Here is a 16,490-nt window from a genome sequence, read left to right on the forward strand (position 1 = left end):
CGGCAGCGACAGTCAAAGCGGGGCCGACTCTCTGCACGAGGAGCGTGCTCTCAGAGAAGAGAACGACCCACTGGAAGGCGCTCGAAAGGACGACCCATTACTCAGTAGGAATGCTTCCCTACAGTATATATATACAGTATATATATATGTATATATATATATATGTATATATATATATATATATATATATATATATATATATATATATATATATATATATATATATATATATATATACAGAAACATCAAACAGACGCGCGTGCGAAGCAACTTTATTAACGTTTCGCTCGGGGTCCGAGCTTCATCAGAATGATGAAGCTCGGACCCCGAGCGAAACGTTAATAAAGTTGCTTCGCACGCGCGTCTGTTTGATGTTTCTGTGAATATTTCATCGGACCTAGAAACCCTTTGTTGTTTTGATATATATATATATATATATATATAGGTTGCCACAGAATGCGCCGAATCTCGAACAAAAATCTTCCATTTGAACCTCTTATTTTACAGACTTCTAATTCTTCAAATGTATGCCTATCATTTATCGCCATTGCTCTACGAAAATACAGTTTTAAAACCTATACACTTGTGAATAACTAGGCACACTCCAATAGGTGTCCTTAAACGTTCGTAAATGTTCAATAAAAAAAGGCATTTATCGCGTGCTCCTTTCGGCATACGATAAAAGAATGATCTCCATGGAGGGATTCTGTCGCTCGGGAGGATATTTTAACCAGGCTTTGAAGCAACAATGAATGTACTAACGCGTGAAAAATGCAACGATAGCGTTCCACTTTCCAGATTTCACGTTGCATGTTGTACTTACCCGAATATTTGTGCAGCGTGAGGTCTATGCCATACCTAAAAACGTATTTTGTTTATTGTGATGTGAGCACAGTCTTAGTACGTAGTTTTCTAAGCAATGTACACTTCCGTAATCGTTGTGTACTTCAGCATATATGTAGTCGCGCACTGCAAACTTCTATAATTTATCTGTAACCTTAGTACTTGAAATATCCCACTAGTGCTAGGAAGAAACGGCGCTCAGCATGTAAAAAAAAATAAAGCAGCTGTGAAATCTGTAGCAGGCGATGATTCACGGGCAACCTAAAGAGGATGAATGCAGTGAGGAGATATACGTGCTGCGGCTGTTATATAAGGCTGCTGATTGAATGACGAAAAAAAAAAAAAGAACTCGCAGGGTGCCTCATGAATTCGCGTAAGAGAACTCGAAGGCGAAAGCCATCTTTTTCTTCTCACGCGATGTGTTGGTCCCGCCCCGCCACTCTTCGAAAGCATTCTGCAAGTAACGCGGTTTTGCATTGCTTCCGGGATCGGAGGCACCTCCCCTGTTTTTGCACTGCCTCCCTGATGGACCCACCTTTGACCAAGCAAGAATGTCACGTGATGACGTCATCATGTGAGGATGATTTCTTGCATCACTTGCCGACGAAGCTGAGGTACGCTGGATGGCGCCAACGCGGAACCCCGATGGTCCATTTTCGCGTTTGATGAGGCATTTAAGGTTTTCCCCTTAATAAACATACACAAACAGTTAGAGCGATATGATGGCTGCATGACCGTATCCAGCGTTTGCGTACTATTTCGAGCCGCACGCGTCCTGTGCATTAAAGTAACTGAGCCACTCGGCAATCGTGTTCTTCCTCATCCGTCGTGTTAGTATCTTCTCATGCATTTTTGGTCGATATCTCATATTGACCAAGAAGTGAAACCAAAATAAGCAATCAGTAATTAAAGCAGTCCGCAGTATGGTACAAAGTATGTATGAGGTTTTCGTAATAAAAAAAAGGTAAAAAAAACTCCGCATCCCCCTCCCTTGCCTCCCAACCAAGACATATATCCCCAATCAAAGCATTATTGAAACTGCGAAACGCTATCAAGCTCACTAAAGTCGGCAGTATTTACAATTCACTATACGCGAGCAAGTAACCCCAGCAGTTCACATGGTGGAACAATCATAAGCCTAGAAGAAAAGCTGAATTCATTAAAAGCACTCGTTAAATGAGGGTATATACTCACCCAAAGATACGAAAACAATGCCATAATCAATAGGCAGGAACATCATACCCCGAACAATGCGTTGTTCAAAGGACCTTGTGCGTGATATTTACATAGTTCACAATGAACAACGGTTACCATTATCTATCCCTCCTTTGTTATTCCGCATGAGATGGATTTTCACTGACTGGTTGTGTAATAAGAACGCATAACAAGCACATCCAAGCATTGGGCTGCAGTTCAGCCGCAGAAGTACAGTGCCTGAGCGCCCAACCCCTTATATTCTTTTGTCCGTGGTCAACTTCTGTGCCTTGTGAAGTAATCACAAGCACAACGGACTGTTGCCATTTTATTGTTTTACAGGATGCCGAAGCTTTCCGCTCCACAGTTACGTAGTGTTGAGCGTCTGTGATTGCGGTTTCTCTTGTGTGATGAAACAAGATATAAGCGGCGGACATGAATACAGCGAAATAACCATAGGCGCGAACCCTATCATTATACTTACGACATTGTCTCTCATATTGCACATATGCGTATATCGTGTTCTAGTTCGACTGATACTGTACACGATTAAGTAAATTCTGTACACGACTGTCGAGAATAAACGGCTCCGCTCATTATTATTGCTCTAAACGCACGCTTGCCAGAAAAAGGAAAAGATACTTTCTTTTTTTATGTAATGTATGTAAGGACAGATTGGCACGCATGTGTGGCTTCACCTACTCCTCTTCCGTAATAACCGTCACCGAAGCTTAGCAGAAAACACTGGTAAGCAGAGGCGCAAAGGCAAGGCAACCACAGAGTGATAAAAATTGATAATATGGAAGATATAAGAACGGAGGAGTGAGCGCGAATGATATGGGCACCGTGCATACGTTAGGAGCCGCCACCGTCGCGCGATGCCTCCAGCGCCAAAGCGGCCACGGCAGCAGATTTGGCGGGATAAGGGAGCAGAGGACGCAGGCGGCGGCAAGCCACTGCGCCGTGCTTTCGTGCTTCGCTTGAGGCCTTTTCTTTCCCGTTTGCTTCCAAAAGACGTCAAATTGTTAGCAGCTGTCAGAGAACGTAGCGTCAGCGCGCGTGCTTCTTTTCGCCAGACCTCGTGCATCCTCAGGCGAACGCGGCAACATAAAATGCATGAGCTGGGGGAAGACAACGCAGTTGACGAGCCCTTTGAGCGAAACTGCGCACGTGTATCGCGGGCCGCCTCGCTCACTAAGCAATCACAGCTTATCACCCTCAGGCTAACGCGGCAGCGAACTCAGCGGCAGCTTGAAATTGGTGATGCCAGCAATTGCACCGTCACGGCCGCGGAATGAAAAAACGCTTTCCATCTGCGTGAACCTGTAGCGCTCAGGAAATATCGATGGATTGTATGCTAAGTGCGCCTCTTCGTTTGACTTGGCATTTCCTGCAAAGTGCCTGCTGTATATTCTGCTGTACGGCCCGGGTGTCCAATTAGACCCATCGTTGCTGTAGTGCAATGTGGCATCCATAAATTCTCACCCGCAAAGAAAAATAAAATACCCCATCTATTCACGAAACTCACTTTTGTCGTCGAACAAGTGCGATCCACCATTCACGCCGATTCCGTTCATATTCTCTAAATGTAAACCGGTAAAAACGCGCACCCGGAAAATTCTTGTACGTATTATTGCACACAACAACGCAGCAATTATTCCTGGAGCTCGACATTCCTACGAACAGCGCAACCGACACAAAACGAACTGCCCGCGAAAATACCTCACGCCGTCACAGCGGGAGCGTGGAGCGAGCAGGGGCGCAATCACGGAGCGATGTTTTATGCAATAATATTCTTATCGTCCACCACCTGCAGCTGACTGATCTCGTTGATAACGCGGACGGACCGTCGCTCTGGTCACTGGCCAAGCGCGAAAAGCACGGCAAGTATAGTCATCGTAAAAGGCATCGTTCCTCGATTTCACCCCATTGCGTGCGCGTGAGAGCATCCCGCCAAAGCTGTGCTTCTTGCCCCTAGTGACGTCTTCGCTCGGGCAGCGGAGTTACATCTGCACGGAGCCTATACCAGAAGCAGTCCACTCGGCTATATACTGGACAACGGCGATAGGAAAGCGCGTCTGTGCGAGCTCTGAACTTTCACCAATCAACTCTTCACTGTCGTATTCTTACCAGCATTTTTACTTCATTGTAGTTAATTCGCTTGCTCCAAGATCATTATTTACAGCTTTATATATTTATTTGTACTGCATAACATGCAGTCGCAGAAGCAATCTTAACCACACTCCCCTCGGAGCAGTTAAGTCGTGTATGGCAGTACTGGATAGAAAACCCCGACAGAGCAAACACAACTCAGGAACCCTCCTAAATCACAATTCTCCACTAAACATCTGTAATGCGGCGAATGAGGCTAGCTGGTACATGGTGGCATGTCGATGCGCTTATGGCAGGGTAAAGAGAGAGAGATAGAATTGGAAGAAGGCTCAGAGGTCATCCTGCGCTAGTGTGCTCTGATAGTAGGGTAACACAACAACGAACACACGACACCGTTTAACGGGACGAGCACATAATTCAACTGGTTTATTGTTCATGCGCAGTCGACATAAATAAAAGTCAAGGAGCACTTGAAAAGACATAATGAACTTGTCCCCGCCTATGTGCCGCCCATCACAAGATCAATTTCAGCAGGGGGATAATTTTATGTCATCTACGCATAAACAGTAAACCTGTTGATGTTTGCGTTAATCCTGTTATACGGTATCATGTGTTCTTTGTGCGTTACCTTACCACAAGCGCATCGCCAAGCCTTTATGAAACGTGCATCGCGCTTCAAGGAGTACGTACCTTTGAACATGCGCTACAGGATTGTGCCATGCGTCCGCTGTAAGGGCTCTTCTTGTAAATGAGTGAAGTACTTTAATTTTATGACCAATACATCTACCATCTGCGTTGCTGATGAACATAATGGTTGTAGGGGCGGTAATGATGACGATGATGGTGTACATCTGGCGACAAAAGTTAAAGGAACGGGGGTTTCACCGCTAATGTTAAAGCATTACACTACTCAGTAGCTGTGTTTGGAGCAAATAAGAGTATTATAAGTTGGACTCTAAATAAAGTTTATTACCTACCATAAGCCGGAATGCTAGAGACTAAGCGTTAATTCAAGCATTCTGCCAATGTATCACCCCCTCTAGGTGTGGTATTGGGAGTATGCAAACGTCGGCTGCAAGACGTAACTTCCTTTTCTGTTTTATCATAACAGGACAATGCAGTGCCCAACTGAAGAGCCGCTGCAAGATCCAAGATCTGCGTGACTGCGGGTCCGACTACGTGGTATATAGCAATGCCACAAGGCTGGCGGAGGGCGGACCGGAGTTCCAGCGCGACTGCGAGTGAGTGGTTGGAATAAAAACGCTTTTTTTTACTGAACTCTAATGGCCCAGTCAGAGCCAGGTTTCCTGTGCTTTTCGGTGCAAGCTACTTACAATGAACGAGAGAGGTTGGAAGCACGTGTTCCAGTCAGGAAGACATCGGTGAAGGAAAAGTTGCTCCGTGAAAATCGGCATAGTTACCAGAAGTCAGCGCAGCCTTATTTTTTATGAGAATCAAGATCATAATGCATGAAACTGAGCATGAAATGCTTTTATCTCCCGTTGTCGGGTAACGTCAGGTAACATTGAACAAGAAAACTACAGATGTTATCCAGGCCCTCAAACAAGAACACCAGGGCACTCCATCGAAAACTTTGTAAGAAACGCGGTCTCCCGTCCCCAACCGTTTCTACAGCACAACGCCAGTTATTACCCAACAAACACGCAGAAAGTTCTTTCTCGCTCTCTTTCACATGTTTCACGTACTCCACTTCTCCCAGCAGAGTTTTCGTTTAACGCTCGCACCCGCTGCACTCGGTAGTGGGGCTTTGCCAATCCTGCGGCGTGTACCCGCCTTAGGAGTTTTGCGCGATGGAGCACGTTACCGATAGCTTAAACAGCTTCGATGTTAAAAATCTGGCATAGACTGCTGCTCGCTTACAGCATCGCACGAGATCGATTCCTACAATTCGTGGGATATATGGCTTTCTTTTTCTTCGCTCAGTCATCTATATTTATTCTGTACTGCACTGGACACCTGTACTCACTCTGCTTCGATAAATCGCTTCCCTGCTCTAGTTTAGAGGATGCCCTGAAAGCGTATTACGTACCTGAACCAATGATGACGTCATACTTATACCGAATTTGGAACGCAAACAAGCTGAAAAGTGGGCGCCTACCACGTGTCTCACGGGAGGGACACGTAGCATTGAATACCGACGTGCTGCGTAGGTACCAGGCATTTGTTGCAGTGGGCCCGTGAAAGCTGGTTCTTATTTTGTTGCAAATGTTCGGTTTCATGTATTAACCCCTATTTATCCGCAATCTTTGCAGGTTGTACCTGAAGCAGATCGATTGTTCTAAAAAATTTGGCGACCGATGCCTGCAGAACATCGCCCGCGTCGTGACTATGCTGGCGCTGAACGCCGCTGAGGAGGACTTCGAGGCCGCCTGTACAGAGGGCAATGAACGCCAGCAATGTGAGTCTTAGTAATAATAATTTCCGGGGTTTGGGGAAAATACAAGACGTACAGAAACCATTCCTTCTCGTAAAGATCAGGGGTAAAATTTGTGAAGGTTTTGTGTGTAAGAGATCTGCATCATGCCTACCCACTGAAACGTTTCATGTGCCATTCTAATAATTTCTTACGTTACCTTACGGAATCCATCTACGTTCTGCGTATTTTTCAAATAATTCCCATATATCCCTGATATATTTCCCATGTATTTCCGCAACAATTCTACGCAAAGGTATGGAATTATTGGATTCGCTTATTGAACGTTTCAGTACTGCTGCGGCTTCTGATAGGTTTATCCTTACATAAAACACTGGCTTTCATGTGCTTCAATGAAAAGTCCTTTCTTAAAGAACTTTTTGGGGGTTAGCTGTTTTCTTTTTCTTTCTTTATTCATTTGACAATCCATGCACGTGTGAACGAAAGGATTTGTTCAAATGACGTCTCATATATTACAACATTCTTCGTTTATTTTACAATACGTTCTTTTTTTAAGAATCCTGGAAACTGGCGCGGGATATGTAGCCTAAGTCGTTCATCCAGCACTAAATCTGTCTTGCCACACCTGCTTGAAAAGCCCGGGGCATCCAATGGGGCCAACAACTCCACGTACATCAAACTAGATTACTCCTTCAATTTGTTGAAGCAGCCTGGTAAGAAACTGACGGCTGATTTCCATCGATGCCCATTTAACGCTGCGCAAAAGTACACCTTCCTTGGACTGTTTTTATTTGTTAAAATGGTGAGCCCTACTACTCTGTGAAAGTGGATAACCAGCGAAGCTCCTTAGCGCAAGACACAGAGGTCACCATAGCCGATCGCACACCGTGCAACTATATCTGAAATGTCTGTAGCTGCGAGGAGACAATCGCCCATCTTCTCTGTGAGTGTCCTCGCTTCAGTGCACCAAGAGAAGAACTGTCCCAAGTCTTTGATAGACTTGACAATCTTCCACTGTCGGAGGAAAAGATCTTAGGACACTGGCGGAAACAGTCTTCGGTACGGAAAGCTTTGAAAGTGTTGTTGCGCTTTTTGCGCAAAACTAGTCTCATAGACAGACTTTAAGCAGTGTCGTTTATCGTATTATTGTTCTGTTTTTCTTCTTATTGTTCTTCGTTTTGTAACGCCTCTTTTCTATCATCTTTCACTCCCCCTTGTCCTTTCCCCAGCACAGGGTAGCCAGCCGGTCTGAGAACTGGCTAACCTGCCTGCCTTTCCGTTTTTCTCCTCCTCCTCCTCTTGTTAAGAATCTCCCTTTTGAATTCAGTGTATGCTCTTTTAAAGTTTCCTATATGAGCTGCATGGTACTTGCGTCTTTTCGCCACATTATTGGTTTCGCGACACGCGTCGTTTATACTCGCGGACAACTTTTCTTGGCAATGAAGCGAAGGCTACAGAGCCACAATGCACGTATCATACCGCCAATGAATGTAATCCCACAACTGCGTCCGTATTTTCTGCGTGACATATATAAAATACTCCTTCATTTTCTACATGTAGCTTTTTGAGACGAAACGCAGCGCACACAAGCGAGATATTTGTATTTCTTTTGCTTTATACGTTGTCACCTTGCATTTTTGCGTGCGTGAAAAAGTCGCGCCTTTTACCCGTACCTTAGACGCTAAGCAGCGGTCGTGTCGAAATGCAACGCTAGCCATCACTTTCCACGGCGTTACGAGACGCGCGCCAAACCGGACTTACTTCGGGTAACTGTACATGTGCAGACGCTCCGCCCCTGTAACTTTCCCTTCACTGCCAAGAAAGGTTGTCCGCGAGTATAGTGTAGCTTGCAGCATGTGCTTGGCGCTTAGTGCATAATCTTAATTGGGGCTTGTCGCCCGTTCGTTCCCTTCTTTGTTTTTACTGTACATGTGGTGAGTTGTGACCCTTGTACAATTTGTGTCGCCATATGCTTTTGTTGACACAGAGCGAAAATGCATGGAGTCCTTTTCATACAAGGCTTCGCTGTAATAACTTCCTTTTCACAGCCGCTAGCACATAAGCTGCTTCATTGAATGCAGTGGTCCATTGCACCTCATATTTAATATTAAATCACATCCTGAATGTTTTCTACAAATTGATACAAAAATTTAACATTGTTTTTAAGCAGATGACGTCCTTCGTGCCAATATTTGCAATACCATCAAAATAATTTGCACAATGAAGGAATCCAAGAAATTCAGTCATTTCGACGTTTCATTTCTGGAGCTTACATCGTTTAAGAAGCCTTGTTGAATAAGCAGTATTTTCACGTCGCACACGACGTAAAAACCTACCATAATTTTTCCTTCGTGCAGTGTACATGTCCAGCATCAAGTGCATGAACTCGGTCGGGTCCAAGCTTAACGTGTGCATCAAGAGCCTCTACGAGGGCCTGCAGACAGCCGTGGCCAATGCGCAGCGCGATGAAATCGTCTACTATTCCTGCTGGTGAGCCGACTGTTTTTGTGTCTGACACGTAGACAGTGTTCCATAGCATCGAACCGTCCTCAAGAATGTCTCGTAGAAGGGTAAATAGCAGTGCAATTATTCTAGGAAAAGTTTGCCTGGTGACCTGTTGAGTGTGCTATGGCAGATAGGCATGAGCAAAACAAATCAATCAATCAATCAATCAATCAATCAATCAATCAATCAATCAATCAATCAATCAACCAATCAATCAATCAATCAATCAATCAATCAAATATTTATTTAACGTGCTCAGGTTCCTTCGGAACCAGACAGACCTCTGTAAAATGTTCACTTTTAACTAGCCGAAATCTCACGCGCTTAGTTGACGGAAATATTTTTTAACGAGCAACCTTCCCAGACTTCGCGTGTACCATTTGTGATGACCTTCAATTTCCTTACGTTCTCTTTACCTTGCTTTAGCGCCAAACCACGTTCTCAAAGTAAAAAATGTATATGGTGGACTTGCAGATTTCCGGCATGTTTCCCGCAAATAACACGAAGAGACGCAATGTAGAACACACAGATACATGTGAACTTGCCACCCGTGTGTTTCTTGTGAGCCTTTAGAGCAAACGCTCTATTAAACTAAGTCCGCCAAGGTCATTCATCACGTCGCAATGACCTTGAGCCGCCGGAGCACAAGTGTGGCAGTCGTGCAGTGACACCACGCCATCCGCTGCAAAAAGGCATTGCAGCTGCGCTCGCCCGGAGCCTCGTCACTGCGGTACCACGTGACCACGCGAAAGTTTAACGGCTGCGTAACTGCCGCTTGGTCACTTAGTCTCGCATAGACAGCACGCCAGTTGGGCCGTCTGCGCGTACGCTTGAGTGCTAGCGATAGGCGGAATAAATAAACAAATAAATAAAGAAGTATATATATATGTATATATATATATATGTACACATATATATATATATATATATATATATATATATATATATATATATATATATATATATATATATATATATATATATATATATATATATATATATATATATATATAATGTGTGAAGAAAGATCAAGTTGCCTATTACAACACCAGAGTGAAGGGAAGCCAGATTAGTACGTTATGGAGAAGCCTACCAAACGCGGTAGCGTGCCAAGATCGAAGCTACAGCAACCGCCTTTGAATATGGTCTTGGAAAAAGCAAACCAAACGTACGTTTGGATAATGACAACTAGGATTAGGAAAGTTGAAACTTACGCATTTTTTTCTCTTGCGATTTGCGGTGGATCTGTCTTCCGTATCTCTTGGCTTCCTTCACACTGTATATCTCCGTTCCGTCGCAGCTCGTACCACAGCACGGTGGATTGCGTCGAGGCAGCGTTGGCCAAGTGCGACGAACCGGACTCCCCGGCGCGCGAGTACATTACCAGCACCATGGAGCGAGTCTTCGGCCAGGTACTGAGTCTCGTGTGCGGACCCTACTCGCGTGGATCCGCAAGCTGCCAAGAGCTGCCATCACTGCCCCCTCTGGCGGTCAACGCGGCTAGGACGCCGAGCCTGGTCGAGCTCGCCATCGAGATTGCGACGTCACTTCGCAAGAAGCCCTAGACATCGCTTTTGAAAAGCCTATGAGAGAAACATTGCTAACTATTACCGCAAACTCGAAAAACACCACGTGTACGAAACCAACAGTATGAAGCTTAGAGCATTTCGTATATTTTAGATTCTTTATTGGTATATTCTTGAAGGACAGATTAGCGCCGATAGGAGGAAGCGGCTACTTTTCCTATAGGTCACTGGCACACAAGTATCAGAAAACACAGTGCGAATTAAGAGCACACTCTCCAAAGCTTTTTTTATATAAATTCATAAAACCACAGCAGATACTATGCAAACTTGTACATACATGCAGAATTTCATGAACAGAAAAGCATGCATCGCATTCATTACGTGCGTAACGAAATCCGCGACTCTGCAATTGTGTGTTTGTGTGTGCGCTTCATTTTATTTTTGTTGTTATCTTGCGTAATTGCACCAATCCATCACACTCACCTGCTGTGACATTGGAATTGCGGCGCTGCTCTTTTCCTCTCTTTGTTTATGTACGCGATTACAACTTAAGAGAAACGCTGTCTAGGGAGCGAAATTTCCTCGAAACACGCAGCCGCGAATTGATGACGATGCCATATCTAACTTCTACCTCTCTCCCCACAATATGGAAACGAAGCTTTTACAATGGCATAATGAAACTTTGATTACCTGACGCTGCATTCACAGACAAGTTGCACGCAGCGGCAGACAAGAGTCGCAGACAAGAGGCAGCAATATTTCAGTAAGAGTAGTGCTTTTAAAAAACTGTATTTAAGGAGAGTGTGGTGCCTACATGTGCATTCGGCCCTAAACTGAAGGCTTTCACCCTATAGGAAGAGCTCTTACCCATGCACACAATGTAAATGTTCAACTGCTCAAAAGGCAAGCGTTCGCACCGCAGAAGTTCGGCTCTTATGAACTTTTTTTAAGTTCACCCTCTAAAGCAAAATCACCCGTCCTTGGTCAGCACTGTACCTTCAGAGAAACGCAGAGTACACGGCAAACGGTGGCCGTGTATAGTATATTTCTCTCGTCTGTGAACATTTTTAAAGCCCACCGCATCTCTGAGGGTTATTTATATCGTGCTGTTACAACAAATACAAATCACAAGACCCGCCCAGAGAAGCGACGTTGTCATTGCCTTTGCTTTGATTCTAGCGCTTTCGTTTCGTCGCAATTTCCTGTAATTCTTTTGACGTCCCATGCACATTGCTTGTATACGTGCCATTCTTTGGCGAGCAAAAGAACAAAGTCATCTGTCTTGTCATGTCCCATTGTGAGCGGTTTATTACCATCGTACGTGTACCTCCAACTCATCATCTGTCATCGCCATATATTCATTTCTAAATGTGCGCTATATTTGTCATTCCTACAACAATGTACAGATGTTTTCGAATAAAAGAGATGACAAATATGTACGTATGCTTCTCAGTTACTATTCTCGGCTGTTAAAGAGGTGCCTGCCTAAGCATGCCTCCACATGCCTGTTTTTTTTTTTTTTTACTGCCAATATTATTTAAAGGGATACTGAGCAAAAATAGAAAATAATAACGAAAACGACGTGACTTTGCCATAACCACCGTTTGTTTCACATATTTTTGAACAGTGGGCTGTGTTATGGAAGGAGTGCGAGCGCGCACCCTCTGCACGCCAGCGCGAGCCGTGACGTCAAAGCCATAGCGGTGGAGGCAGGGTACACGTTTTCCTATCCTGCTACTTCCCTTTCTCCACCTCTCCTTTACATCCTATTCTCCCCCCTTCCACAAAGATGCTGAGACGTGCCCCATTCTTCAGCGCCGTGCTCCCGACCGGGCTGCAGAAATTAGGCGACTTTTCACCACTCGGTTGCTTTATTCATTGCTAGTGCCGTCGGTAGTGGTTCTACGAACCTTTTGTATCAGGAAACAGCGCCGTAAAAACGAGGACGAAGCACAGCAACGAACAACACACCACATGAAGCTCTGTCCTACGCTTCGTCCTCGTTTTTACCGCGCTGTTTCTTGATACAAGGTGTTCAACCATCTAGCCAACAAGTTCACCCTATCAGTTCTAAGAACCGCAGTGGGAGCTGAGAGGCTTGAGAAACGCGGGCGACGCAGTCGATGGCTGGCATTGTTGGCGTGCCCGTTGCCGGCGACGCTAAAACTTCTCCTGCAGTTCACGGCGCGGCCGCTAGACGGGGCATTTTCTGACGAACGCAATAAATTCATTATTTTTCGCTAGTTTCTCTCTGAAATAACGGTTGTCTGCCAATTTCAGCACACAGTCATTTAGTTTGGCTGAAAAATTTCGACGGAAAATGTTTGTTCAGTATCCGTTTGACTTCAGAAAGGGGCGGAACGTGCCTGTATGCTGTCAAGACTTTCCCGTTACTCTCACGTATTATTCTCCTTAGGAGCTCGCTCCTTTTGCGCGCACCTTGTCCATTGCTCCGTAGCCGCTAGTTCTCATTGCTTCCGCTAGAGGCGCAGCTGTGACTCTGATTTCAAGAGTGCTCACAAGATGGCGCCTATATAAAGCGCTCGCTTTTGGCGCGCTTCCTTTCTCTTTGCCGGGAGCCCACTCAGTGCGCTTCGCTACCACTACTCCAGAGGCGGCCGCAGCGGCGAGGGCTCGCGCAGCCTAAGCAGCGCGGTCGCTTGTCGCCGCTTGTAAATTAATAAACATTCTGCATATAATGTGTGTATATAGAACAACGTGGTCCCCTTCTTACATAACAATAGAGGAATTAGTACGGAGGATTCACGGCTTACCGATCATCTCCGAGCAAGCTCCTCTAACATCATTCACTTCGTGGATATGGCGTGACTTTCTTCCCTTCTTTTTCTTACTTTTATTCTCATTATTAAACAACTTTGTATAGGAAGGCGACAGCAATATTAACCATATTTCTGAATCTTCAAGCGTAGAGCTACAACCACCACGTTATTATCGACTGTTACAGGGAATGAAGCATGGGCTAAACGAATGTGTCTTCGGCTGAGAATGATACATGTTGTCCGAGTTCGATGTGCTGCAGCAATGAAAGGGATTCGGATTATCCGTAAAGTGCGAAGCCAGTGATATGCAGGCAAGAAGCTCGTCGGCACACAGCACAGTGGACAGCTGCTTGTTGCCACTTCTTCGAACAGGAAAAATTTGTTTCGGTATGATTGAGTGCTTGAACAATTTATTTAAGGCGCACTAGAGTAGATATTCAAAGACGCAAGCGAGTTTCGTGCCCTTGCGGCATCTCACTTGTATGGCATCGTTAATACAGTTCTTTATTGCTTATGCGCAGGGGGGGGGGGGGGCAAGCACTCGTTGAACTTTCGCATTTATTTCATCATACTCATTATGCTGAAATATATATATATATATATATATATATATATATATATATATATATATATATATAAACCAAACTGACAAACAATATAGTTGTGGGCAATAAACTACTCCATCGACTGTCTACATTTGCTGCTCTGGTTTTATTAGGACCCTCGTCACATATTTATAAATCGTGGTCGTGAAGTTACATCTTCTACGCATACGCCTTCGGCCACATTCCTTAAATATTTCCCCTGGCATTCTATTTCTGTGCCTCTCTTGTAAACTGCTTCAATATTTGCAGCCCAGTATCGCCGCTTAAGGCTCAAGTAGGCTGAGATTATTCACTGTGGAAAACATTAGTGTATCAGAAACCTATTCCGAATTATGTCTTCAAATTGGCAGTTAAAAAAAATGTTCCAGAATCCTCGCAACTACGCTACGTCGTTCTGTCTCTCGATATCGTCAACGTACACGGAAAAAGAAATGAGATTGTTGCCATGAACCAACATATGCAGAATATTACATTGCATTTTCCCTCGCTTTGACCACGAAGAAATTGTCAACGCAAAGATGCTCTCCTTGATTTTACTGGCTATTTAGCATAGTTCGCCTATGAGACTAAGTATGTGGTTTTTTCACAGTGCGCCGTTAGGAACTCCAACTTTTAATTTGTGTAACAGTTCCTACCTTGCCAGTTTTGTCATCTCCCACAATTTCAGTGTGGCAGGGAACACAGGGATACTATAATATTTATTATTTGCAGGCGAGTATTTTTGCGAAATATTCATACAGAGGTCAAGGCGAGGCAGACATTCGTTTCAACTTTCCGTTCGTGCTCGGCATTACTAAACGGTTTGAGTATGAATCACCACTGTCCAATAGAAAGGTTAGGCCTGCCAATATATGAGTTTGGTTAAAGGACGGAATCTACCCAATTTTCGCTTTGTTATAGTCAAGAGTGTAGGAGATAGCAAAAAAGTTATTTGGCCGGTTCAGTGCTGCTGTTGCGAGGTCTAGAGGTCACGGTTTAAAACTTGATAATTTGGAGCTAAAAATGCTCGTACGTTCATTTCCACTGTCTTCAGTTCCACCATGTCGGCATAATTTCGACTCTAACACCTCGCTCAGAGTAAAGAGTCAACGTTACCTATAGCGGCCAGGTTCGAACTTTTTAATACTGATATAGTGCGTTCGAAAATCCTGCCATGTTCAGGCAGGCTAACGAACATGACGACTACGAAGCCTTTGTATAGCCTACCGCAGGTGACGCATATTGACCCTCCGGGTCACGCGGTGATTAATTTTCAAGTAAAGGCGTATTCAAGACGTGCGTCTACATTTTGACAATCAAACGCGTCCACGCTTAACCGCTCTTTCATTCCTACGCTCTCCTTCATGTGACATGTCTGCCAAAACGGCGTACAGGCACATACAAAAGGAACGTGAAAGTTATAAAAGAGATGTCTTAGACAGATCAAGGCGCCGTGCATTTCCTATTTCGCATCGAATTGAATGACTAGGCTGTCACATAAACATAAAACATACTTGAAGATAGTATAACCTTAGAAACTACAGCCTTCGTTTCACCCTGCAATAATTATAAGAAATGCGACACTAAATAGTGAGGTTGCCACTCATCGTGGCACGAAAGATAACGTCCGCTTACAGATGATCAGTGTGTGATGGCCCTGAGGAATGAACGCGAAGTGGTCAGTAGTCTGTATTTTGGCACACCGTACGTAAACGTTCGCGCAATTATCGACGTGCATGGAGGCACGAAGCGGCCACCCGAGAAGGGAGCTGCGGTAATTGCGGTTTGGCTATATATACGCAAGTGGCCGGATGAGGTATGAAAGGACAAGGAAATAGAGTCACACTTATGCACTCACGCGACCTTCCATTACATAGAGGCCAACAGCCGTTCGCACGAAACAGCATATTACGCTTGACGCTGCTTGTTTGTTTACCGCCTTGCTGTTGTTTTCTTGCAAAGGGTTTTGCGCCTGAAAGTGTTCTGTCAATGAGCTACTTAGTACTCTGCGGAACACAGTCCCACTCGGTCTAATGAGCCTGTTACCATGCGCAACGTCCACTTTTTACCTATAGATAAACGTAGGCGTAGAATGCTTTTCGAAAGCAGGTTGCAGTCACGCAGATAACTATAACTCTAGAAGAATGATCACGTTCGAACAAAAGCCTTGTTCACAAGCAAGTACTCGGTATATGTCACACTCCGCTAAACGGTACAAGCAACCTTGCTGTACGTTGAGCCACAGCCTCCAATGCTGCACAGCTTGGATTAAAACGTCACTGGTGTTTTCAATCAAAGCGGGCGCGTTACTTTTTGAATTAACTGCCTTACAGCGCCGAAGGTAGCTTTTATGAAACTAGTCGGTGCTACACGTGTCGGGAGCGCCGGCCGACAACACCCGCTACACTCCAGTGCGACTTTGAAATGGCAGATATTGAACAAAATAGACACTTGCGGAGGGAAACTGTGATAAGGAACACCTACCGCAATATAGAACACTCAGTCTAAAGTGTTCTCTCACGGTTGCCTGAACCAGCGAAATGCGCCTCAG

The 16,490-nt window shown here is 44.7% G+C and overlaps 1 protein-coding gene across 1 annotated transcript in view; it reads left to right on the plus strand.

The window, feature by feature from the left end:
* Window positions 1-11,447, plus strand: part of LOC119373368 (uncharacterized) — a 44,882-nt gene extending 33,435 nt beyond the window's left edge. The window contains exons 2-5 of the mRNA XM_037643389.2: window positions 5,261-5,390; window positions 6,423-6,568; window positions 8,902-9,034; window positions 10,350-11,447. Coding sequence (XP_037499317.1) covers window positions 5,261-5,390; window positions 6,423-6,568; window positions 8,902-9,034; window positions 10,350-10,614 — 674 coding nt within the window. The 3' untranslated portion in view covers window positions 10,615-11,447. The remainder of the gene's footprint in view (window positions 1-5,260; window positions 5,391-6,422; window positions 6,569-8,901; window positions 9,035-10,349) is intronic.
* The last annotated feature ends 5,043 nt before the right edge of the window (window positions 11,448-16,490 follow it).

Source organism: Rhipicephalus sanguineus, chromosome 11, assembly GCF_013339695.2.
Source record: "Rhipicephalus sanguineus isolate Rsan-2018 chromosome 11, BIME_Rsan_1.4, whole genome shotgun sequence".
Lineage (NCBI taxonomy): Eukaryota > Metazoa > Arthropoda > Arachnida > Ixodida > Ixodidae > Rhipicephalus > Rhipicephalus sanguineus.